This window comes from Mobula hypostoma, chromosome 1 (genome assembly GCF_963921235.1).
Source record: "Mobula hypostoma chromosome 1, sMobHyp1.1, whole genome shotgun sequence".
NCBI lineage: Eukaryota > Metazoa > Chordata > Chondrichthyes > Myliobatiformes > Myliobatidae > Mobula > Mobula hypostoma.
Genome location: NC_086097.1, coordinates 56,449,148 through 56,475,410, shown reverse-complemented (window position 1 = coordinate 56,475,410; position 26,263 = coordinate 56,449,148). Strand labels below are relative to the sequence as shown.

At 39.9% G+C, this 26,263-nt stretch overlaps 1 protein-coding gene across 7 annotated transcripts in view; it reads left to right on the top strand.

Annotated features, from left to right (window-relative positions):
* slc35f4 (solute carrier family 35 member F4) overlaps nt 1–26,263 on the top strand; it is a 162,570-nt gene that overhangs the window by 111,215 nt on the left and 25,092 nt on the right. For 3 of the 7 annotated variants that reach the window (XM_063049422.1, XM_063049447.1, XM_063049432.1), the window contains exons 2-4: nt 7,526–7,823; nt 8,589–8,808; nt 22,633–22,758. In XM_063049422.1, coding sequence (XP_062905492.1) covers nt 7,526–7,823; nt 8,589–8,808; nt 22,633–22,758 — 644 coding nt within the window. The remainder of the gene's footprint in view (nt 1–7,525; nt 7,824–8,588; nt 8,809–22,632; nt 22,759–26,263) is intronic. The other 4 variants (XM_063049456.1, XM_063049475.1, XM_063049465.1 and 1 more) reach the window with 2 other exon arrangements.

The window sequence follows — 26,263 nt, the reverse complement described above, 5'->3', positions numbered from 1 at the left end:
ATGTTAATAATTGTGACCAATGTAACATTAGGTTTATTTAGTAATTGGTGTTTTGCAATACAAGGCAAATCCTTGTTTGATGTACCTCAATGGATTTCCCAGTGTTTTGACAAGGTGCCGCACATGAGGCTGCTTAACAAGATAAAAGCTCGTGGTATTGCAAGGAAGTTACTTGCATGGATAGAAGTTTGGCAGACTGGCAGGAAGCAAAGAGTGGAAATAAAGGGGGCCTTTTTTGGTTGGCTGCCAGGGACTAATGGTGTTCCTCAGTGATCAGAGGTAGGACTGCTTCTTTTCACATTATTTGTCAATGATTTGGATGTCGGAATTAATGGCTCTACGGTTAAATTGGTGGACAATGTGAAAATAAGTGTGTTGAGAAAGCAAGGAGTCTGCAGAAGGATTTAGACAGATCGGGCAAAGAAGTGGTAGGTGGAATATAACAGTGCAGTGAAGTGTATGATAATGCACTTTGGTAGAAGGAAGAAAGGCATAGATTATTTTCTAAATGGGGAGTAAATTCAAAATTCAGAATTTCAAATGAACTTGAAAGTTCTTGTATAGGATTCCCTAAAAGTTAATTTGCAGGTTGAGTTGATGGAAAGTGTTGTGTATTTAATATTTTAATAATATTTGAGTAATCTTGTGTGTGTGTGTGTATATATTTATATATAGAGGTTGATTAAGCATTTTTGTTTTTTAAATAATTACAGGTTATATGCATAAATGTGTGAATTGCATACGTCATTATGCTACCACGTGATACACGTGCGATTTGCTTAAATTAAACAAAGTTAGACACAATTTCAGACTCTTGTGTCTTTTTTTGAATTAGTTTAATGTTTTGAAGTTACAAAACATAACAGTAAGGAAGGCAAAATTAATATTAGCATTCAGTCCAGAGGACTAGAATATAAGACCATAGATGTAATGCTGAGACCTTATAGGCATTGGTCAGACTGCAGCTGGAGTATTGTGAGCAGTTGTGGGCCCCTTATCCAAGAAAAAAATGTGCCGACATTGGACAGGATTCAGAGAAGGCTCATGAGAATGATTCCATGAATGAAAGGGTTACCATATGAGGAGCATTGGATGGCTCTGGGCCTGTACTTGCTGGAGTTTAGAAGAATGAGGGGGGATCTTATTGAAACCTTTTGAATACTGAAAGGCCTATTAGTAGTGGACATGGAAAGGATGTTTCCTACGGTGAGTGAATCTTGGACCAAAGGGCACAGCCTCAGAATAGAGCAACCTCCATTTTGAATGGAGATGTGAAGGAATTTCTTTAGCCAGAGGGCAGTGAATCTGCAGAAGTAATTGCCACAGATGGCTGTGAAGGCCAAGTCATTTTGTTATATTTAAAGTGGAGGTTGATAGGTTCTTGATTAGTCAGGGCACCAAAGGTTAAGGGGAGAAGGCAAGAGTATGGGGTATAGAGGTAGAAAATATCAACCATGGTGAAATAACGGAGCAGAGTTGATGGGCCAAGTGGCCTAATTCTTCTCCTATGTTTTACAGTTTTATAGTTTAAGCTACACTAATAATTGCAAATGCATGTTATTCATGTAACCTTACAGGTGAAAATATTGTGTGAGTCACAAATTGGAGTTAATTTCCTTCAAGTCATTATGATTCTGTTATTATCCATTTTAGTTGTAGCATATTACAGCTTATAATTGAGCACTGTGAGAAATACCATTTGAGTTTTAACATCCAGAAAAATGTACAAAATCAGCATGTCATTTTTCTGGTGTGCTCTTGAACGCTAAGTTTATGGCTGCATTTGAACCCGATTGTCGGGCTCCAAGAGGTATTGTGAGGTACTAAAATTGCTAGCTAACATTTTTAAAATACTGTACCACATAATTTGTGAAGATGACTTGAAAATGGAGACCGTATTCTCATTCTATTTTGCACAACCCATGAAGGTGTGCTGTGAAGCTGAGCTGTGCAAAGATGTGCTGGATTTGGAGAGAGAATATTCATGGGAATGATTCTAGTAATTAAAGGTTAATGTATACCTCTGTGTGCTTGTAATCTTTGGAGTTTCAAAGAATGAGGGGGGGATCTCACCTATTGAATATTGAAAGGCCTAGCCAGAGTGGATGTGGAGAGGGTGTTTCCTTTACTGGGTGAGTCTAGGACCAGAGGGAAAGCCTCAGAATAGAGGGATGTCCTTTTACAACTGAGATGAGGAGAAATTTCTTAAGCCAGAGGATGGTGAATCTGTGGAATTTGTTGCCACAGGTGGCAGAGGAGACCAAGTAATTGGGTATATTAAGAGTAGAGGTTGATAGGTTCGTGTTTAGTCAAAGACTATGGGGAAGAGGCAGGAGAATAGGTTTGAGAGGAATAATAAATCGGCCATGATGGAATGGCAGAGCAAACTCGATGGGCCGAATAGCCTAATTCTGCTCCTATGCCTTATGGTTTTATGAGGTGAGGATGGGGAGAGTAAATTAAGGAGTTTAAAAGCAAGTAAGATAATAAAGAAGGAACAGTGAAGAGCAGAGATTCCAAAAAATACTAACTTTAGTTACATAAAAAACAGAGCTTTAGTAAAGTTATGAAACAACTGCTAAGAAACTGAGTTTAGACAAGGTAGTTAATAAGGAGATTAGGAAAAAGGGTTTACATCAGGCTGTCTGATTCAAAGAGTGACTTTGTCAGAAAAGCCTCTACTCTTATAGTTTTAAAGTGCAATGCAAGGAAACTTTAATCTTGGAATTCAAAGAGGCCAATTAAAAGTAACTTCACCAAATAGCAAAAAACAATCTGCTGGATGAACTCAGCTGGCCAAAAAGCATCTGTGGAAGCAAAGGTATGGTAGACGTCTAGGGTCGGGATCTTGTATGATCCTTGTTACGTACCCCGTAACTGGGTTGCCAAACCAGCAGAAATGGATCACTCAGTTGGAGTCTGGATTACTAGATCTAAGAAAGTTTTATTAAAGAAACAAGCAACACAGTAATCGAAAGGATAATAAATGCAACAGTTCAGCAATGATAAACACATATGTGCACAGAATTAAGATAACAGCATCAATCAAGCTCTATCGTTGTCTAGGGGTAAATGACCAATTTCAAAGTGACACAAAAGTCCAGTTCGATTTAGTTCCGTTCGCAGTAATTGTTGCCATGGCGATGGACAACGTGGGGGGAGGGAGAGAGAGAACGAGAACGACTGATCATTCAGAACGGCTTCCACTCACAGACCGGCGATATTGCTCACAAGCAGCTTTTGGGCGGGTCCTTTGTGATGTCACCTGAGGTCACCAACTGTGACCCCTCCTCCAGATGCGGTCGATCCTCTGCAGTGAACCTGGCACCCAAGCGAGGGTGGACACACACCGGGTTCCCGCTGATCGTACCTTTCCACCCTGTGCGTTTAAGGCTGATTCCCCCGATCAGCCGTCCAAGAGCTTCCCACCGACTTGTGAGAGGCGCACCGCTTCCAGGGTCTCGTTACCTCGGGTGTCGTGTGTGTCCTGCCTTAGCGAACCTGTCCCTTTTTATCCCCCTGCTGGGGTATCGCCTGTCCATCACTTCAGACAGTTCAGGGTTCAAAGGGGGAGCCGCTCTAGACAGCTCTCTCTCCCGTCCCTTCATTACACATCTCCAGATGCTGCTTCATTGTGTGCCTTATCTCTCCCTCCCCTGAGGACAGGTGGCAGACCACTGCTGATGCCACTGATGCAAGCCCAGGCCAGCAAACATCTTAATTTATGTGTATTCTTGTCACATCCTTAACAAATGCGACTTGACCTCTATTTGCAAACGGTTGTAAATATTGTCAGCTCCATCTTGGGCATTAGCCTACAAAGTACCCAGAGTATCTTCAAGGAGCAGTGTCTCAGAAAGGCAGCGTCCATTATTAAGGACCTCCAGCACCCAGGGCATGCCCTTTTCTCATTGTTACCATCAGGAAGGAGGTACAGAAGCCTGAAGGCACACACTCAGTGATTCAGGAACAGCTTCTTCCCCTCTGCCATCCGATTCCTAAATGGACATTGAACATGTGAACACTACCTCACTTTTTTATTATATATTATTTCTGTTTTTGCACAATTTTTTTATCTGTTCAATATACATATATTGTAATTGATTTACTTATTTTTATTTTTTCTTCTGTATTATGTACTGCATTGAACTGCTGCTGCTAAGTTAACACATTTCACGTCATATGCCGGTGATAATAAACCTGATTCTGATTCAGATTTCCAAGCAGCTAAATTTATAAGGGTTGTTTTTTCTGTTTACTATGATTGTCTTAGTCAAAGCCAGGTGGCATTAGAAAATTTGACTGAAGACATGTGATACTAATGCTTCCCATTAAGTTCCTGCCCTATATTTTTGAGAGGGCCATACAGAGAACTTGATGTCAGTATAGATATTTCAGATAATCCAGTTTGTTACATTTAAAATATGACAAATACTTGCAATTCAACTTCCTTGTCTTGTATGGCTCAGAGATTGTGCACAAACTATCCACATAAAAAAATCCATGGAAAATTTCCATTTTTATTCCTAACACAAAAACATGTGAAGGTATTTGCTGCTGAATGTGCTCACCTTGGGTGGACTGAAAAATCTGGAGGAAACTACAAGGTATGTCTGGCACACTCTTGGTACTTGAGGCTTTAGGCATATTTATGCTCAAATAAATATACACAGTTGGAATATATAGACTGGGGTTATGATGGTGATTAATATATGCTCATTTGACTTGCTGCAATGTATTCACAAAATTCAGGATTCTAATTCACTGTCATGATATCAGCATCCAGATTCCAGATAGCACCATTTCACTTCCTTCATCCCTATTCTAGAGATCTTAATTTGTGTGCGGCTAAAAACAGATGAATTCATTTAATGTACAGTGAAGCCAAACCTGTGAATAACTCACAAGATCTTTACATTGAGTGAAGCTCAGAGATATTTAATGACATGACAGGAAGGCAACAAAGCACGTTTCCCAATAAATACAGCTGCCGCTTACTTAATACCAATGAAATTGGTTGGTAATCCTGTTTTACCACTGCTCTAAGACTTTTTAGATTATGAAGACACACAGTCCTCTTTTATTGTCATTTAGTAATGCATGCATTAAGAAATGATACAATATTTCCTCCGGTGTGATATCACAAAACACAGGACAGACCAAGACTGAAAAAACTAACAAAACCACGTAATTATAACATATAGTTACAACAGTGCAACAATACCATAACTTGATGAAGAAGTCCATGAGCACAGTAAAAAATTCAAAGTCTCTCAAATGTCCCATATCTCACGCAGACGGGAGAAGGAAGAAAAACTCTCCCTGCCATGCCCTACCACAGTCCGAATCTGAGTCATCCGAAAACTTTGAGCCTCCGATCAGCTCTCCGACACCGAGTATCGAGTGCCATCTCTGTCCAAACGATTCGACCTCAATCTTGGTCGCCAACAGCAGGCAAAGCTGGGGATTTTGAGGCCTTCCCGCTGGAAGATTCCAGACCGTGCAATAACAACAGCAGCGAACTGGCGTTTCAGAAATTTCTCCAGATGTTCCTCTGTGCTTTCGCGTCTATCTCCAAATATGAATTGTCCACAGCCCCTATTTAATGGATATGATTTAATTTTTCACTGGAGGGCTGCGCACACACGGCGCGCTGCTCTTTCTCCTCCCGACTTGCACCTACTTTGCACAGAGTGCACACTTTGCCTGTTTTTAAATCACAGCAGGAATATAACCCAACCGCCCTACAAGTCTAGACACATAAAATGCTGGAGAAACTCAGGACCTTCATCACCGAGACCCTTCATCTCCCCATCTGATGTAGCGTCTCGGCTCAAAACATCGACTGTTTACTCTTTTCCATAGATGCTGCCTGGCCTGCTGAGTTCCTCCAGCATTTTGTGTGTGTTGTTTGGATTCCCAGCATCTGCAGATTTTCTCCTGTTTTCACTCTACAAGACACTCTCTAGATTGGCATGAATATTTCCAGCAGACCTGATGAATATCCCTAATGGCTGATGTCTCGACGTTCATTGCAGCCTATGTTGAAACTACTCAGCCCTTGGTGCTACTGTGGATTAAACGTGGATTTAATAACATTGTTGAAGTTCCCATTGGCTGAAGCTCTGTGCAGCATGAATTCACTGCCCAAGTTCTTTCCTAGTCATCCATTACCAGTCTCCAGGATGCTGATAAGGGATGACTAAGTGATGTTATATCAATGTGAGGTGGCCAGACTCTCTCTCTTTGAAAATCAAAAACAGCAGAAAATCTGAAAAAAAAACACAGAATGCTAAAAAAAAAAGTCAGATGACTCTGTATGCATAAAGATTACTGTGGTGTCTCTGGTCTTCCTCTGTTGGAGATATTCCCTCTGTCCTATCCTTCCCTATTTTCTTTGCAGCTTAAAACTAACATATTTTCTTGCTTTCTCTCTTGTAATGAAGGGTCTTTAACACTCTAAATATACTTCTCTTCCCCCAGATGCTATCTGAACTGCTGAGCATTTCTGGCATTTTCTAGCACTTGCATGCTATGAATGTCATTTGCCACTTATGAAGCAAGTACAGTGGAATAATAGTTAGTTACCGAACCAGTATCCAAATGTTCTGGATATCATTTTCGGTAGGGGAATTAAATTAATATGAAATAAAAGGACTGTTGATATTTGCGACTATAAACTACAGAGCTGTTGTAACAAAAAAGAATTTCAAGAAAGTATTTTTCTTTAATTAAAAAGAAGGAAAGGTACTAATATTACCTGGTCTGACCTGAATATGACTGTAACCCATCAATATGGTTAATACATAATTGCCTTCTGAAGTACAAGTATCCTAGCAAATTCTAACTTCTGGGGTATTAGAGTTTCCCAATAAATATTTTTGTGGTTGAATGAAGCCCAAGCATGAATAATGTCCAATTCTTGATAAATTTGTACAAATTGGAACTCTGTGCATCCATAGAATACATTATCATTAGCTCTGTAAATGGAGGTGAAGAAAATGAACTTCAGCTCAGAATAGTCTAGCCTGTACTATTCACCAGCCTTGTCCCTGGAAACAATATCTCTACAGATCAGGGGTAGGGTTTAGATTAAGTAGAATGAGGTGTCATAATTAACAAATATTGTAGAAGAGATTTATTTAACTAAGTTGCCTACTGTTCCACCATGATTCCTATATTTTACTTTCCCTACGCTAGCGGTTTTAGCAGTACCTCAAATTTGACAATTTCTTTTCAGATTTGGAGGAGTTTTAGTAGACCAAGAAAAGAGGTTTAATAAGATGGTGCATTGATATTAAAAGCAACAAAACAATGACCTTCTGTGATCTTGCAGGAGGGAATACACGTCTCTAAATAAAAATCTATAAAATGCAGTTCCAGTGCATGGGTGTTGGGTCGAGGGTGTGGGAGGAGGGCATATTTTACTGACTACTGAAATTGTGCCTGGAATTCCTAGTTAAAGTAATATTGAAACATTATGCTTTAGTGTTGTATTTCAAAGTTTTTCTGTTTTATCTTCCAGGAGAAGAAGCTTCAGAGAATCGGAATGAAAATCTTAATCACGATAATAATGCTAAGACACGTTGTCAATCATGCTCCTCAGCGTTCTTCAAGATTTTCTGGGGCTTTCTGGTCATTCTCTCTGTGTCATCCTCCTGGGTTGGTACCACACAGATTGTCAAAGTCACATACAAGAGCTTCCATTGTCCTTTATTTATGACTTGGTTCTCTACAAATTGGAACATAATGTTTTTTCCTATATACTACTCGGGACACCTTGCAACAGCACAAGAAAGACGGACAATAATTAAAAAAATTAGGTACTGATCCCCTTTATTTTTCTTAAAAATAAATAGATAAAAGGTACAGTAAAATCAGTTCTTATTATATCAGCTTCTACTCTTTATTGTATTTTTGAGGACATTTGGATGATAATCACTTTCACATTTTGCTTCTGTGTTTACTAATTGGAACAATGATCGTATCAGTTACAGATAAGCAGTACGTTTAACACAGTGAAAGTGCAGGGCATTTCAAAACAGATTTTGGTGGGTGGAAGATACATAGCCATCTGGGTAGTATGATTTATGGCCAAGTACAGAACGAATAGGTATGGTTGATGCTTTCAGCAGAGGGGGATGAACCAGGGATAGTGTTATGAAAGTGATCTTTGAATAGCGCTCATCTGATGCAAACAGTTTGCTTCACCCTCCTTCAGTATCTGGGAACAGTAGAATCTCTGGCAAGGGGATGAAGTTTATGGTGAAGAACTAAGACAGTAGATTTAGACTTTGTAATGTTTAGTCACAGGAAATTCCTCCTCATCCAGGACTGGATGTCAAAACATCCACAATCCAAATTTGTATACAATTATGCTATTAAAACCCCTCGCTGATAATACCTCTCCTAAACGAACATTTCAGTTAACTATGTAAACATAAATAAGGATTACCCAAGTTATTCAACAAATAAAGAAAGACAAAAAACATTTAGATGTAGTGTGTACTTGCATTTGAGTGTTAATTGAATAGATGCAGTGAGAACAAAATTACTATTAAACAAATCTGTCTGTTCCCTGTTTGCAGAGAATGCAGTAGGATATTTGGTGAAGAGGGACTAACTCTGAGACTCTTCCTGAAAAGAACAGCCCCATTTTCTATTCTCTGGACATTAACTAATTACCTATATTTACTGGCTTTGAAGAAATTAACAGCCACAGATGTTTCTGCTCTCTTTTGTTGCAACAAAGCATTTGTCTTTCTGTTGTCTTGGATTGTGCTCAAAGACAAGTTCATGGGAGTTAGAGTAAGTACCTTTGATTTATGACTTCAATAAAAACAAATTTCCATAGGTGATAAAAACTGCATCAGTCTTTAACATTCACAAAATCTATTTTGGAAGCTTTAAAAAACATTTGACAAATGAACTCATGCTCACTTGATCACTCAAATTAACTTCACACAATGTGATTAAAAATTTTGAAGAAATTATGCTTATGAAAATGCAGAATGGCATTCTGTTGAAAAACTGATTTCCACAGAAAATAATGTATTCCCCAGTGAGATTCAGTCGCCCTTTTAGAGGTGGGTCTGGTTTACCAATGAAAGTTGATGACTCTGAAATAAAGTATATTTCTGATGTAGATGCATTATGAGCATACTGATAATATGTTCCTGTCTTGTGCCTTTAGATATATTAGGCTACTTGCATCGAGAGTGGAACTATTGATGAGTATAAATGGATTAATGGAAAATCTATCGGACTCTCCAATAAGCATCGCTTCCTTGCCCTCCTGTGTTCCAGAACGCCATTCATAGTCAACCACATTACACTGGGTCTTGAATCACCTTGAGAAGAAATAAAAGATTTCTTTCTCTGAATGACATTAGTGATTTTTTTTACAGTTTAGTGGTACGGTCACCATTACTGATGCTGGGTTTTAACTTTATATTTATTTAATTATTTAAAAAAAGAATTCCCTAATACCCTTGTAGGATTCAAACTCCTGATAGTTCTTTCCCTCAAAAATAGTCCATTCTGACTGAAGACCACTCACGTCTATTTTATTTATTACTCCTGAAGTTGCTGATGAGAACATTGTAAGGGCTGCAGACTTTGCTATAGCTGGAGCAGGAAATGTTTGATAGCATGATAGGGTGATTAATATGTAAAGTGGAGCAATTTATCATCCCTGCCACTTTCACACAGTTTCTGCATGCACCTAACCAGCATACTTTTATTTGGTGGTAATTGGCCAGGGAGTTCATTAAGTTCTTGGAATGATTATACTTTCTGTAGGGTCTCTCTGAATACACACAAATTGTTTCTTGAACTTGAACTTCCGTTCTCATTTTAATTTTCTGCCAAGGTAGAGATCATGGTAGAATAGTTTATTTTTTGTTTGGGGAGTCTGAGTTTGTGGGGTGGAGGTTGAGGTGAGAAGTTTGAGGGGTGGAGTTTGAGGAGTTTACTGGAGCAAATGAGTGAAATTAAGAGTGTCAATAGTTCGGATGTTGGCAGGAGAAGGACATGGTCTGAAGTTGACTAGCCTTGGTTTTGCCAGTGAATTTGGAGGATGATGTAGAGACAGCATCAGTGCAGTAGTTAGTCTTAAAGAGGGCATATGAAGGGGGAGAGATCACAGGAGACCTTTAGATTAGTACCAGATTTTAGATCATGAAAGCTTGAATGGTTTTCCTTTGACATCCTGTGTTGGTGGCTGGGAGATGTGGTGGATTTCAGTATTAATGTCGGTCTTCACTGAAAGAGGGCTCCTGGGATATGGGACAAGTTGGAGGGCAGTATTCAGCCTCCGAGTGTATCTCTGCATCATCATCATCATCATCATCTGCACACTGCAGTTTGAATACTAGTGACAGGAAATAAAACAACTAGCACACACGTCTCACTGCAGTGGCTGTTTTTAATGTGCAGGTCCACAATTCCTTATCCAAAATCCTTGGGGCCAGTTGCATTTCAGAATTCAGAATTTTTCGGATTTCAGAATATTGATAATTATATTGATAATTAACCTGTCTCAGTGCGGTGGACTTTAGGACCCGGGGGGAGCTCTAGAATACGCTCATCCTCCCGTATACTTTAAGTCATCTCTAGATTACTTACAATACCTAATACAATGTAAATGCTATGTAAATAGTTGTTATACTGTATTGTTTAGGGAATAATGACAAGAAAAAAGTCTGTACATGCTCAAACAACAAGTGCTGGGGAGAGAACTTCCGGGTTTTCTCAATCCGTGCTCTTTTACAGATACTATTACAGTTTATTTATAGAGTAATATACTGATAAATGAAATAGTGGGATAATTATAGACCATAAGTACACTAGTACATTTTATTTCCAACAAAAACATTCAATAAAACATAAAAATATACAGCTTCAAACAAACCAAATCAAACACATGGTAAATGCCTTATTGGAATAAATGTAGAACGTAAATACTCCAGGACATATACAGATTCCATCTAAGCTAAATACGTACAGGTACCTCCAGTTAAGTTGCATTACGTCTGGCAAACAAAGCTAAATACTCTACAGGTATCTGATGGGCCAGGAGCAGGATTCTCAAGTTATGAAGCAGCACTACGACAGACAGCGTTTTTAAGGACTTCTTCAAGTGTCATCTGTCTCATTAACATAGGTTTATGTCTAAGCAATCTCTCTTTAACTGAGTAAACTGCCATAATCTCTTGCTCACTGATAAATGCACGTTGTTCAAGGCCAGCAATTAACTGATCACACATTTTTACCATATCGTCATCAGCCATGGGAGGACATATTTAACCACAGGAGTCATCACATTCGATCCCACCACTGTCTAAAACTCATGATTAAATTGAACAAGTAACAAGGTTACACAGAGAGTGATCGGTGTCTGCAACACATTGCCTAGGGAAGTGATGGAAGCAGATGAGATAGCAACATTTAAGAGGCATTTAGAGAGGAACATGAAGAGGCAGGAAAAGGAGGAATATGGACCATGTGCTGGCAGGGATTAATTTGGACTGGCATCATGGTTGACATAGATATTATGGGCTGAAGGGACTGTTCCTGTACTCTTCTGTGTATGTTCTACCATTCTCTGAATTCTGAGGTTAGAATGAGCTTGGTTCTGGAATGGGGGCTGTGTCGGTTGAGCAAAATCGCATCTGTCCTGTGCACTAGTTCTACCCCAGCAAGAATCTTGTTGAAGGCTGGTTGCAGTTGTGCAATGAGGAAGTCTGAGGAATGTGTGGGAGCTATAGCAGAGCCTTGCTTGTGGGATGGGGACCATGGCTGGATCTCTTGGTTAGAATCACAGCTTGCACACCACAATGTGAAGTAGAGTTTCTTAGAAATCTGAGAATCAAGGGAAGTGTTATAAATGCAACAGGTGGTGTTAGAATAAAAGATCAGCCTTAACATGGCAATTATGAATTGGTCTTAAGAGAGACACCAGTATTGTGGTTTTAAATAAAATAATTTTTCTTTAGCTTTTGTGCTAAAATCCCAGATAATTACAGTGATGGGGGGGAAGGGGTATAACTAATTTGCTAAAATTGTTGGTGCTGTATTGTACAATGAGGAAGAAAAAGCACTTGATTAGAAAAGGGAAATATTTGAAAAGCTGGGTAGCTGGAGATGATGTTGATTGAGCGAAAAAGGGGGTCAGGGAAGAGAGTTAGGGTGTGAGAAGCTGGCTTAATGGAACTGGTTTATGAGGGAGAGGAGCTGGGACAACGAAAAGCCTTGGGGGGGAGGGGTGGTGAAATACAAGTGCAGAGGTATGGAGTGAAAAAAAGTGCAATTAGTTTAAAATAATGACAAAATGGATGGAATTACTTTCCTTTCTCTCTCCTATTTTGTATTATTGCTGAAATATGCACAAGAATACAATTTTCCAGACATACCATATTTGCTAACTGAAGCAGTTAAAATTGTATTTCTATAACTTTTCTCACAATATTTGTGACTGAATTCATAATGAACCAATATATTCAGTCAACTAATTAATGTTGACAGAAATATTTTAATAATTTATTCTGTGCAATTCCCTCATTTAAAATCTTTGTTTTATTATACTGTTGATTATTTTCTTTGGAACAATTGGAATATAATGTGCAATTAGAATTGATTTTATTTTGACATCTTGTTTTAGCAGAGTCAATCTGTATTTAGCTTGTCAACAAAATAAATAGGCTTACCTAAATGTACAGCAGTTATGTCAATTACTGCAAAATGAATGCGTATTGCAATGATTATTTGCGATAATGTCATTGGTACAATACTGCCCATGAAAGTACAAATCTCTTCATCCTGTATTTATGATTTGGTAATTCAGCACCTATTGATTTAGATTTGTAGAGGGGAGACAGCATGGAAAAAAGCTCTTTGCTCACCAAGTTCTCACTGAACTTCAACCACACATTTACAGTAATTCTACATTCTCATCAATGAAGGAACAGTAATATATAATTCCAAGTCAGAATGGTGTGTGATTTGGATTCGAATCTGCACCTGAAGCCCAATTCTTTCCTGGTGATGAAGGTCATGGGTTTAGAAGCTTCCAGGGTAGCCAAGGCAAGGAACTGTAGTGCATGTGGAAGCTGCACTGATTAATACTGATCTAAGGCTGCTGGAATGAAAGTATTTTTGGTTAGCAGGTGCCCCTGTTTCATCTTCTGATACCCTATAACTACATGAATCGAGTCATTTTCTCTGTTTTTTAAGGAAAGTCAGCTACTGTTGCCTATCTCACAACTCCCCTACAGGGTTTTGTTATAACCTGTTAGGTTGGCAGGATATTGATTAGCCAAATAAAGGGAGAAAGTAGGAGCAGGGTTCTGAATTTGGATGATCAATGATGATCATATTGAAAAATGAAGCAAGCACAAGGGGTGAATGGCCTTCTACTATATTTCTATTTCTAAGTAGATGTTGGTGACCTGTTTAATGCATCTGTGAATGAACAATGTGTATGAATGCCTATTTGAAAACTGAAATGATCTTTAAATGAAAAAGTCAAGAATGTGATCTCTTTCAAGCCACTTGCAAACCTTGTCGGCCCCTATTCCCATCCTCACCCCCATCCCTGTTCAAATTTCTCTTAAATGTTGAAATTGAACGTGCATCCACCACTTCCACTGGCAGCTTGTTCCTTACTCTTCACCTGGTATTCCCCCAGCCCCAGTGGATAAGCCTGCATGCATTTATCCTATGTATACCCCTCATCATTTTGTATATTTCTATCAAATCTTCCCTCATTCTCCTATGCCCAAGGTAATAAAGTCTTAACTCATTCAACCTTCCCCTATAAATCAGGTCCTCCAGTCCAGACAACATCCTTGTAAATTTTCCTGCAATCTTTCAATTTTATGACATCTTTCCTGTAGATAGGTGACCAAACTGTATATATTAATCCAAATTAGATCTCACCAACATCTTATACAATTTCAACATAACATCCCAACTTCTGTACTCACTACTTTGGTTTATGAAACCAAAAGCTTTCTTTATGATTCTTTCCACCTCTGCTGCCATTTTCTGGTAATGAAGGCTCTGTATTCTCAGATCCCTCTGTCCTACTGTACTCCTCAGTACTGTACCACTCACTGTGTAGACCCATTCTGGTTTGTCCTCCTTCTTAATGATAAGCAAACAAGTCCTATCTGAACCTCTTGGCAGGCTGCAATCATAATGATCTCTTGGACACTCAGCAAAGGCCAAAAAAAAAGAAGTGAGGTAGAAGCAGAGCAGCCTTTGTTGGAGTGGACAGTGTTAGAATGGCCAGGCTTTGACTCAACAGGATTAGTTGAGAACAGGCTTGGGCAAGCACAGGCAGAGGTTCCAAATGAGTTTACTTTTCTCTTCCTTTGTCTATTGCTACATAGCTTGTGCACTGAGAATGAGTGGTATGTTCTTTGTGTGAGATGTGGAAACTGCGGGAAACTCAGATAACTATATCAGCATGAAGTGCATCAAGTTGCAGCACCTTGTTAAGCAACTGGAGCTGCAGCTCAGTGACCTTTGGCACATACGGGAGAATGAGAAAGTGATAGACAGGAGCTACAGGGAGCTACAAGGATGACTGTCAGGAGAGGGAAATGACTAGGCAGCCAGTGCAGGGTACACTGTGGCCATTTCGCTTAACAATAAGCATATGGATTTGGATACTGTTAGGGGAGGGGTAACGACCTACTGGGGAAGCCGCAGTAACTGGGCCTCTGGCACTGAGTCTGACTCTGTGAGTCGGGGGGGGGGAGGAGGGAGAAGATGAGTGCAGTAGTGATGGGGGATTCCACAGTTAGAGGAGCAGACAGGAGATTCAGTGGACGTGAAGGAGACACCCAGATGGTATGTCGCCTCCCAAGTGCCAGAGTCAGGGATGTCTCGGATCGGGTCCGCAGTATTCTAAAGGAGGAGGAATAGCCATGAGAAATTGGGGTACATATTGATACCAATGACATGCTGTAGGTAGGAAGTCCTGAAGGGAAAATAGAGCGAGTTAGGTAGAAAGCTGAAAAGCAGGACCTCCAGAGTAGTAATCTCTGGATTGCTGCCTGTGCCACACACCAGTGAGGTAAGAATAGGCTGATATGACAGATGAATGTGTGGCTGAGGAACTGGTGTACAGGACAGGATTTCAGATTCTGGACCATTGGGAACTCCTCCTGAGAAGGTATGCCCTATATATAAAAAAAGGATGGGTTACACCCAATCCAGGGGGGAAACCAATATCCTTGTGGGTGGGTTTTCTAGAGCCTTTGCAGAGGGTTTAAACTAATGTGGCAGGAGAATAGGGCTGAGGATGGGGCAGTTGGTATACAAGTCGATACAGTGTGTAGTGAGACTGTGAGAAATGGCAGGCAGATGATAGGGCAAAATTGCAGTCAGTCAGATAAGTTGAAGTATAACATGGGGACAAAATGAATACAGGACTAAAAGTGTGATACTTGAATGCATACAGTATATGGAATAATGTAGATGATCATCCAAGGACAGACATTTTATCAAACGAACAGGCTGGTAGGCAGAGGGGGTGGGGTAGCTCTGTTGAAAAAAATGAAATCAAATCATTAGAAAGTGATGACATAGGATTGGAAGATATAGAATCCATGTGGGTAGAGTTAAGAAACTGCAAGGGTAAAAAGACCCTGATGGGAGTTATATACAGGCCTTCAGACAGTAGCCAGGATGTGGAATACAAACTACAACAAGACACAGAAAAGGAGTGTAAAAAATGCAATGTTACAATAGTCTTGGGGGATTTCAATATGCAGGTAGATTTGGAAAATTAGTAGAGATGGCTTTTTAGAGCAGCTTGTGTTTGAGCCCAATAGAGGAAAGACAGTTCTGGATTGTGTGTTGTATAATGAACCAGGTTTGATTAGAAATCTTAAGGTTAGATTAGAGAACCCTCAAGAGGCAGTGGTCATAAAATGATAGAATTCACATGGCAATTTGAGAGGGAAAAGATATAGTCAGATGTGTCAGTATTCCAGTGGAGTAAAGGGAATTAGAGAGAGAGGAGCTGGCCAAATTTGTTTGGAAGGGAACACTAGCAACGATGATGGCAGAATAGCAATGGCTGGAGTTTCTGGCGGTAATTTGGAAGGTGCAGGATTGATACATCCCCAAGGTGAGTAAATATTCCAAAGAGAAGATGGCGCAACGGTGGCTGTCAAAGGAAATCAAAGACAGCATAAAAGCAAAAGAAAGTGTATATAATATATTAAAAATTAGCAGGAATTCAGAGGAATTTGGGAAATTTTTAAGAAGTAATGGAAGGCAACTAACAAAGCAACTGAAATATGAAACCTAGCTAGCTAATAATATAAAAGATTTTTCAAATATGCTGTATAAAGAGTAAAACAGAGGTGATAGTGGATACCAGACTGCTGAAAAATTAACTCTAGAGAGGTTGTAATGGGGGACAAAGAAATAGTGTACAAACTTAATAAGCATGTTGTGCCAGTTTTCACTGGGGGAAAACACTAGCAATCTGCCAGAAATTTGAGTGTGTCAATGGACAGAAGTAGGTGTCGTTCTTATTGCTAAGGAGAAGGTGCTTGGGAAGCTGAAAGGTCTAAAGTCGCATGGACCAGATGGACTACACCCCAAGGATCTGAAAGAGGTAGCTGAAGAGGTTGTGGAGACATCAGTTCTCCAAGACAGTGCCAGCAAACAACACAACCAATGGCGATGTCCTGCCCACAGTTCACGAAACTAGTTCTTTTACTTCTTCTTCCAAATATGATTCTTCTACTAAGCTGCATGCAATTGGAAACTGTGAGTTACATTTTAATGGTGTGTTTTTGGGCTGATTGAGCGATCTGGCACTTTGCTGCCTTTAAGGGAGTTCAGTGAGGTTGGGAGTGGAGTGCGCAGCCTGGGGGTCTGGAAGCCTGGACACAGGAATGCCCACGAATGACTCCATTGCTTTTCTCCAACATGGTTGAAGTCGATGAAGACAAGTGTGGAGTCTGGAAGGGTGTCTGGCGCCAACTGCATGCAATTGACAGGTCTTCCTCGTCGGCTTGCAATCTGCTGTAGGAGGAAAGTGCAGCAGCCTTGATTTCCAAGCTGCATGGATTAGTCAGCTAGGCACGTGGCTGTGGACTCACTTTTGGGCTCATGTTGCATGTGTTTCTGGATTCTGGTTACACTTCTTTTGCTCTCTTTTGAGCGATTTTGATCAGCCATCAATTGATATGGACGATAGTTATGGACTGGGGCACCTTGGCAAAGACTGGCTCTGTGGCCAACAGTTGGCTAACAGCGCTGAACTGAACTAAACTGAATACTCCTGGACTCCTAGTTTGATGTAGATATTCTATGCGTTGTTCACTCACTTTTTGCCGTTTGCACAAATTGTTCTTTTTTTGTGTGATGGGTGTTTTGATATTTTCTTGTGATGGGTTCCACGGTGTTTCTTTGTTTTGTGGCTGTCTGTGGGAGGATGAATCTCAAACTTGTATTCTGTATAAAAATTTGATGATAAATGTACTTTGAATCTTTGGCTTTCAAGGATTACTAGATTTGGGAATGATTCCTGTGTGTTGGAAGATTGCAGATGTCACTCCAGTCTTTAAGAAGGAAGGGAGGCAGAAGAAAGGAAGTTATAAGCCAGTTAGCCTGACATCAATGATTGGGAAGGTTTTGGAGTCAATTATTGAGGATGAAGTTTTGAGGTACTTGGGGACACATTGTTAAAATAGGTCAAAGTCAGTATGGTTTCCTTAAGGGGAAGTCTTGCCCGACAAATCTGTTGGAATTCTTTGAGGAATTAACATGCAGAATAGACAAAGGAGAGTCAGTGGATGTTTTAGATGGCTTTTGACAAGGTACTGCACATGAGGCTGCTTAACAAGATAGAGCTCGTTATTACTAGAAAGATACTAGAAAGAAGACTGATAGGAGGGAAAGAGTGGGAATAAAGTGGAGGAGAAAGGGAATAAAGGGGACCTTTTCTGGGTAGCTGCTGGTTACTAATACTTTTCTGCAGTGGTTGGCATTGGGTCATGTTATATGTCAACAACTTGGATGAGGGAATTGATGGCTTTGTGGTCAAGTTCCTAGATAGTATGAAGATAGGTGGAGGGGCAGGTAGTGTTGGGGAAGCAGGTAGTCTGCAGAAGGTCTTAGACAGATTGGAAGAATGGGCAAAAAAGTGGCAGTTGGAATACAGTGTAGGGAAGTTTACGGTCGTGCACTTTGGTAGAAGAAATAAAGGTGTAGACTATTTGCTAAACGGGGAGAAAATTCAAAAATCAGAGGTGTGAAAGGATTTGGGTGTCTTTGTGCAGGATTCCCTAAACGTTAACTTGCAGATTAAGTCAGAAGCCGAATGTGATGTTAGCATTCATTTCAAGGGGATTAGAATATAAGAGCAAGGAGGTAATATTGAGTCTTTATAAAGCATTGCTCACACTTGAATATTGTGAGCAATTTTGGGCCACTTACCTAAGAAAATATATGCTGGGATTGGAGAAGATCCAGAGGAAGTTCACAAGAATTATTCCAAAAATGAAAGTGTTAATGTATGAGGAGCATTTTATGGCCCTGGGCCTGTATTTGCTGGAATTTAGAGGGGGAATCTCATTGAAACCTATCAAATATTGAAAGGCCTAGATAGAGTGGATGTGAAGAAGATGTTCCTATAGTGGGTGAGTCTAGGACCAGAGGGCACAGGCTCGGAATAGAGGGGCGTCCAATTAGAACAGAGATGAGGATGAATTTTTTTAGCCATTTCTATGGAATTTGTTGCCACAGACAGCTATGGAGGTTGAGTCACTGTTACTTAAAGCAGAGGTTGATAGGTTCTCGATTTGTCATAGCGTCAAAGATTACGCGGAGACAGCAGGAGAATGGGGTTGAGAGGGATAATAAGTCAGCCATGATGGAATGGTGGAGTCGACTTGATGCCCAAGAGGCCTAACTCTACCCCTGTGTCTTATGGTCCGACTATTATGGTCTAAGCATTCCTGACTTTCTGAGCAAAGCAAAAATAAAAACAGAATTATGTCTGCAAGCTTTCATGTATCTTGGACATCCATTTGTATGGAGTGACCTGTTGTGTACTCATTTCTTCATTCTGGGAGCCTGCAGCCAGGTAGTTTAAAGTAATATTGTCAGACATGCGATCCAATATACTGAGTGCTTCACTCCTGTGGTTGGTGCGAGGTGAAACTTCCAACCTTTCCCCTTCGAATCATGTTGGAATCCTGACTCTCATGTGGATGCTCTCATGTGATATATTCAAAGTTATCTTGAACGGAATCAGCTTCTGTGTTGAAATTGAGGCTGATCTATTCTCAACTTATATGGGATGGTCAGGTTAATTTTTGTAGTTTTATGAGACACAGTGCTCTGTTTCCACGAAATGTTGGGATAAAATGCACACCTGTCCTCCTGCCAGCTGGTTCCCTATCTTGTTTGTGACATGACTACTCCATCACTTATAAGCAGACTTTCCCTGATTTCACAGCCAGAACATTTCAACAGTAATGAGTAGAATCAAACTCTAGCCACAACAATGGTGGTGACCTCTAGTCCAATTGCTTACATTTCTGACTGTGTAGTACACTGAAATACAAGCAGAGTCCTGACAAGTGACAAATGGTGAACATTGATATTCATGCTGAAACAGATTTACTTACCGCTGATTTTTCTTCTGGAAAAAGAATCATGTTCTGTGAAATATCTACAGTTCATAAATCATTCTGACTGCCTTGGCTGAATTGCTGCCTGTTGTAACAATTAATCGCTGGAAAGTTACTCAGACACCATGGCACTCAATTTCATTTCATACATTGTCACATGCTTTTAAAAAATTAAAATCTTCTTAACTCATTTTTGGGTAGGTCTTACACGGTGAGCGGTAGGGCACTGAGGGTAGTGGTAGAATAGAGGGATTTGGGATAATTCCTTGAAAGTGGCATCACAGTTAGAAAGGGTCGTAAAGAAAGATTTTGGCACACTGTCCTTCAGAAATCAACGTATTGAGTGCAGGAGATCAGATGTTATGTAGAAATCGTATAAGATGTTGGTGAGGCCTAATTTGGTACATTGTGTACAATTTTGGTCACCTACTTACATGAAATATGTAAATAAGAGTGTGGAGAAAATTTACAAGGATTTTGCCAGAACATGAGGACCTGAGTTATATGCAAAGCTTGAAGGTTAGGACTTTAATCACTTGAGTGTAGAAGATTTGAAGGGAAATTTGATGGAGGTGTACAAAATTATGAGGGTAATTGCAAGTAGGCTTTTTCTGCTGAGGTTGGGTGAGACTACAACTAGAACTCATGGGTTAAGGGTGAAAGGGAAAATATTTAAGGGGAACATAAGGGGGATCTCCTTTACTCAAAGAGTGGTGGGAGTGTGAAATAAGTTGCCAGCGCAAGTGGTGGATGCAGGTTCATTTTCAACATTTAAGAGAAATTGGATAGGCTCATGCATGGAAGAGGTATGGAGGGCTATGGTCTGGGCAGATTAATAGAACAGCACAGAGATGGGCTGAAGGGCCTGTTTCTGTTCTGTTGTTACGACTCTATGACTCTACCTAACCAAGAACAACAGAGACAAACAGCAGTCAAAAAAACAATCTGATAGCATTTTCTGCATTGGATTTGCCTTATAACTAATACAGATATCACATGTTGAACACTATCTAAGAATTTTCTTATTGCAAGATTTCAAGGGCATTACTGCCATAAATGTCCTTTGTTGCTTAAGGTTATTGTAACAACATTAGTAAATTCAGTGTCTCAAAATAGTGAGGCTTTTGAAACAATTTTGAGGATTTACCCTTTACAACCATGTATAAATTATTTTATTTCAGTCAATATTTTAGAGAATTTTCTGATCACATTGATCGGTTCTGTGTGACGGTGGATATGACATGGTCAGGTTCTTCATACTACCAAGTAATTTTTGTATTCCTAGTCAATATGGATACAACCATGCATATAAAATGGTATGCTGTGGAATAGAACTTTCTTTTCCTTTAGGTACCCTACTTGCTAACTCTAGAGTTGTTCAGTAGGTGCATGAAAAGCTTTGCAACTTTACATGATATATTTTACATAGCACAGATGTTTTTTTATGAGATAACCATGGATCTTCCCCAATAGGAATCCTATCTATTTCTAAGACAATTGAATATGTTTCACACTTCATGAAACCATGTGAGTGCCATAAGTATAATGCTTCATTTGCTTTTATCTAGTGATATCTAATCCAATGATAGGCTTGTGGTGTATATGATCTACGTAGTTAACCTAACATATCTTGTGATTTTATATATTTATATTCCTAATTCCTCTCATATTTTTTCTGGTGAGTTATCAATATTGTCAAAGAATGCATGTACAATACAACTCTGACATTTGTCTTCTCCAGATAGCCATGAAATACAAACAAAAAAAACCTAAACTAGCAGACCCCAGAATCCCCCACCCCCGCAGGAAAAAACGACAATAGCAACATATCTATACCCCCTCCCAGCACAAAAAAACAGCAATAATAATAATCCACAAGTTCAATTTTATTTAGTGTAACTTTGGAAAGAAACGATTACAAGGCATTAATTTATTTATTCAGAGATTCAGCGCAGAACAGGTCCTTCCAGCCTAATGAGCCGTGCTACCTGGCGACCCACCTATTTAACAGGACAATTTACAATGACCAATTAACTTGCTAACTGGTACATCTTGGGACTGTGGGAGGAAAATGGAGCACCCGGAGGAAACAATTATGGTCACAGACAGAATGTATAGACAGCGCCGGAAATGAACTCCAAACTCTGATGCCCTGAGCTGTAATAGTGTCATGTTAACTGCTATGCTACCATTCCACCCCTTTTTAATTTTTTAAATTTTGAGATATATATCATGGTAGCAAACTGTTCCAGCCTAATTGCATCCATGAGTCCAATTAACCGACTCACCTTTACTTTTTTTGAACTGGAGCATCCAGAGGCATGATGTCACTGGGAGAACATACAAACTCCTTATAGACAGCACAAGAATTGTGGCGCTGTAAAACATTACACTAACCGATGCTCTACTGTACCACCCGTATTCACACTTATTAGTTGCAAAACTCTGCCAGGAGTTTAACAAGATTTGTCACCAGGAAATGTTCATCAAGAAATAAGTAGAGAGATTCCTGGATGTGAACCATTAATTTCCAGTATAATACTTTAAAAAGATATAACATCCTATCTTGAAATACTGCCAAATGTCTGCAGTCTTGGTTTCTTTAATCTCGTGATATTTAGATCATTTTCACATCCCTGGAGAAAACGGTAAGAACATTATTTTTCCTTTCTGTCAACCACTGAAAATTCTGAAAGTAGATCTATAAATTGAAATTGGCTGTTTAATTAATAAAATCCATTCATGTGTAATGCCTGTTTACACTAATGTATTGTCACTAACTAAAATTGGCATCTGCATGGGGATTATAGAAAAATATGAAGACGAGGCAAAATTACATTAAAAGTTCTTATGCTTGATAACCTGATACACTTGAGAGTTGCTTACTTTAATCATGAAGAAAATTTGAGAGAATGTTTAAAACATTTTTATTTCTCTTATTATCCCTCCCCCATTTGTTTGACATTAGATAGTTGCTGTAATCATGGCAATTACTGGAATTGTAATGATGGCATATGCAGATGGTTTCCACGGTGATTCAATCATGGGAGTCGCACTGGCTGTTGGATCTGCATCCACGTCAGCATTATACAAGGTAAATGTACCAACACCAACCTATCAACTTTCTAAGCGTGGGTTAAATCACTCTAATAATTTGTTTCATCATTTAATTCAGCACTGAGTATGAATGATACTATGACTATATATACACAGTCCACAAATTGTTTTTCTATCCCTGACTTTGCTTTATTTCCGAAGGATGTCTGGCAACAGGGACTGCTCCCTCTCCCATTCCACTATTATCCCTATCCCCTCCCTCACCTTTCCCAGCTGGAGAAGGTTCTGAGGAGGATTCCTTTTGACCATAAAGCTGCTGGCCATTTGAGATGTCGGAGAAGATAGCCTCACCAGACCATTGACGTATGCAGTCCTTAAAACAGGCCTAGACCAGCTGGGATGTCTTTTGCTAGGAGAAGATTTGATATGATATCAGCAATGAAAGCAAAAGATGCTGGAAATATTCAAAAGATCAAGTAACACCTGTGAAAAGAGAAACTGAGTTTCGTGTTTCAGCTCAAAGACCTTTTTACTCCACTTAATCACAGCCATTTTAATTCTTTCATACTCCCTTTCAAATAAAAGTATTTTAAAAATCATGACTCCATAGACAGAACAGATCATCAATATTGTCAAGAGCCAGAGGACATAGAATGAAGATGAGCAGCAAAAGTGACGTTTTGTTTTTACAGGGAGAGTGATTGGGTTCTGGAATGCACAGCTTACCATGGTAGTGGTGGCAGTAAAAGGAAATACCATGCAGAAATGTGGGAAGTGGGGCTATCTGCACCTACATGCATAGAAACCATAAGACCATATAGAACTAGTCATGTAGTCAGCTTCGTGATGGAACTATTTTGTGATTCTGTGAATTTCCTCCTTCCTCCACCACTCCTTTCCTGCATCTGGTTCCATTGCAGCCTAAGAGGCAACTGATGTCTGTGAGAGTGCAGATTGGGCTCTAGTAACTCATCGATCCAATTGGTCTAATATCACCAAGTCAGTCTATCAGTCAGTCATCAGTAAAGTAATGGCAAGTGTTTTCAATAGTGCCTTCAAGTCACAGTAAGCTGCTCGCCAAATCCCATTTTGGGATTTTCCAGGAACATTGGGCTTCGGATCTAATCAGAAAATCCCAGAGGTAAGGTGAAACTGGTTGTCTTTTTACCAAGGACCACAGGGCTCAGTGCGACATTGAGGGGTCCCTGTAAGTCTGAATTGATTGGGTGACACAGTGGTGCAGCAATTAATGCTGATGCCACACAACTTCAGTTCTGACCTCTTGTACTGTCTGTATGGAGTTTGCATGTTCTCCATAGAGGTTTCCCCCAGGGCCTCTGGTTCTATCCCTCTCCCAAAGTTGTACTAGTAGGTTACTTGGCAGCTGTAAATGTCTTTCAGCGCAGGTGTGTGGCTGGAGAATTGGGGAGAATTGATGAAGGAATGGAAATATTGTAAATGGGTCTGATGTCAGAAATAATTGGCCAAATGGCCTCATATATCATAAGGAAATAAAGAAAGTTATAAATATAAAATCAAGGTGAAAATTTTCCAGTGATTAGTGGAGGTGGATGCCTCACCTTTTGAGACCCATAAGCCTTTTCACCATCTACAAGACACAAGTTGGGAGAGTGGTAGTAAGTCCTCTGCTTACCTGGGTGAATACAGCTCCAACAACAATCAAGAAACTTTACACAATCGAAACCACAGCAGCTTGTTCACAACCATTGTCAAGGACAAAGGCAACAGCTGCAAGTCACACGTCATTCTGGCCTGAAAAATGTGCTGCCATTGCTCTGTCAAAATTCCAGAACTTCCTACCCTAAAGCATTATGGGAGCACCCTCAATGATCTGGTGCTTGAAGGCATCTTGGTGACACCGCTCCTTGGGCAATTAGGAATCAGCAATAAATGTTGGCCTTGACAGTGCTATCCAGTAACCAGAATATGGATGCAGAAAATTGTTGGGCTACTGATGGGTGAGTGGCTCTATGAGCCATATTTCAAACTGCTGGTCTTGTTGCTGAGGTGAGATATGGAATTCAGGATGTTTTCTCTGTTCTTTTATGAAGCCATTGAACTTCTTGTGATGCTGTAATCAGATACTGTTAGAAAGCCTTTTGTTGTTTACACAGCTCTCTCCATGTACAACTTGTGCAGAATGTGACAGGTATGCCATCTGATTACGTTGCTTTTAAATTGTTCTCTTTCAGACAATGGTTCCCATGCAGAGACCAGAATCTTGGAGCTTGCTCTTTTCCACATTATATCATTAGTGACAGTTTCACAAGTCATGTTGGAATACTTTTTCTGCAAACCACCTCCCTTGAAAGAAATGCAGACTAGCTTTAAGTAGTACAAACCAGCTTTAATTCACTAATGATAACATTCTTTCCCTGATGAGGCATGCACTGCAGTGAATGCCAACTATAACTAGCGATTATATAAATGAACAGCAGTACAAAGCTTGCATGCTGTCTGCATTCAAATCACTAAGCATGGATTAATGATTCATTGAGATCACTGCACCTGAGGCTATTTGATGGACCTATTGATTTATTTATTTTAATTTGCAATGTTAGGAAAAACTTTTATTTATGGAGGCTTGAAGCTTCCTTCCAATGCCTAAGAGCAAATTAACATACTAAGAGCACTTATAAGATTTTACCACCAATATTTATTATAATATTTTAGCTAAATTGCAGCCCTCCTATTGGTTCTGTATTATAAGACCATCAGACCATAAGCCATAGGAACAGAATTATGCCATTCAGCCCATCGAGTCAGTTCCGCCATTCGATCATATGCGACTTATTATGCTTCCTTACCACCAACTCAAGCTTTTCAGAACTAGAATTAGAATTAGGATTTTTACTTTTTTCATTCATCTCACAACATGAGGGAGTAAAAATCTTTGTGTTGCATCTCTATCGCTATGCACAAGCAATAAGGAAGGGAAATGTGGGAGGATATTGCCCAAATACTAAGATTGTATACGTAATTGTGTAGTATATATGTATGTACAGTCAGATACAATGTACAGTTAGATATGCAATCAGATCAGTGTGTATTGATAAATCTGATGGCCTGTTGGTCCTGGCTTTAATGCTGCGGTACCGTTTGCCAGCTGGAAGCAGCATCTGATTGTGGTTGGGGTGGCTGGAGTCTCTGATGATCCTCCAGACCCTTTTCCGAACCTGCTGCTGGAAATGTTCTGAATAGAGGAAAGTTCACATCCACAGATGTGCTGGGCTGTCTGCACCACTCTCTGCAGTGCCCTGCGATTGAGGGTAGTACAGTTCCCACACCAGCGGGCGACACGGCCAGCTAGGATGCCAGTCAACCTGCAAGATAGCTTGCAGAGAATTCTGAACGGGCTCCCAAGTCCCTTTGCACCTCTGGTTTTTGAACTTTCTCCCCATTTAGAAAATCGTCTACACCTTTATTTCTTCTACCAAAGTTCATGACCAACACTTCTCCATACTTTGACCATTCTCTGAGCCTGTCCAAGTCCTGCTGCAGACTCCCCATTTTTCAACACT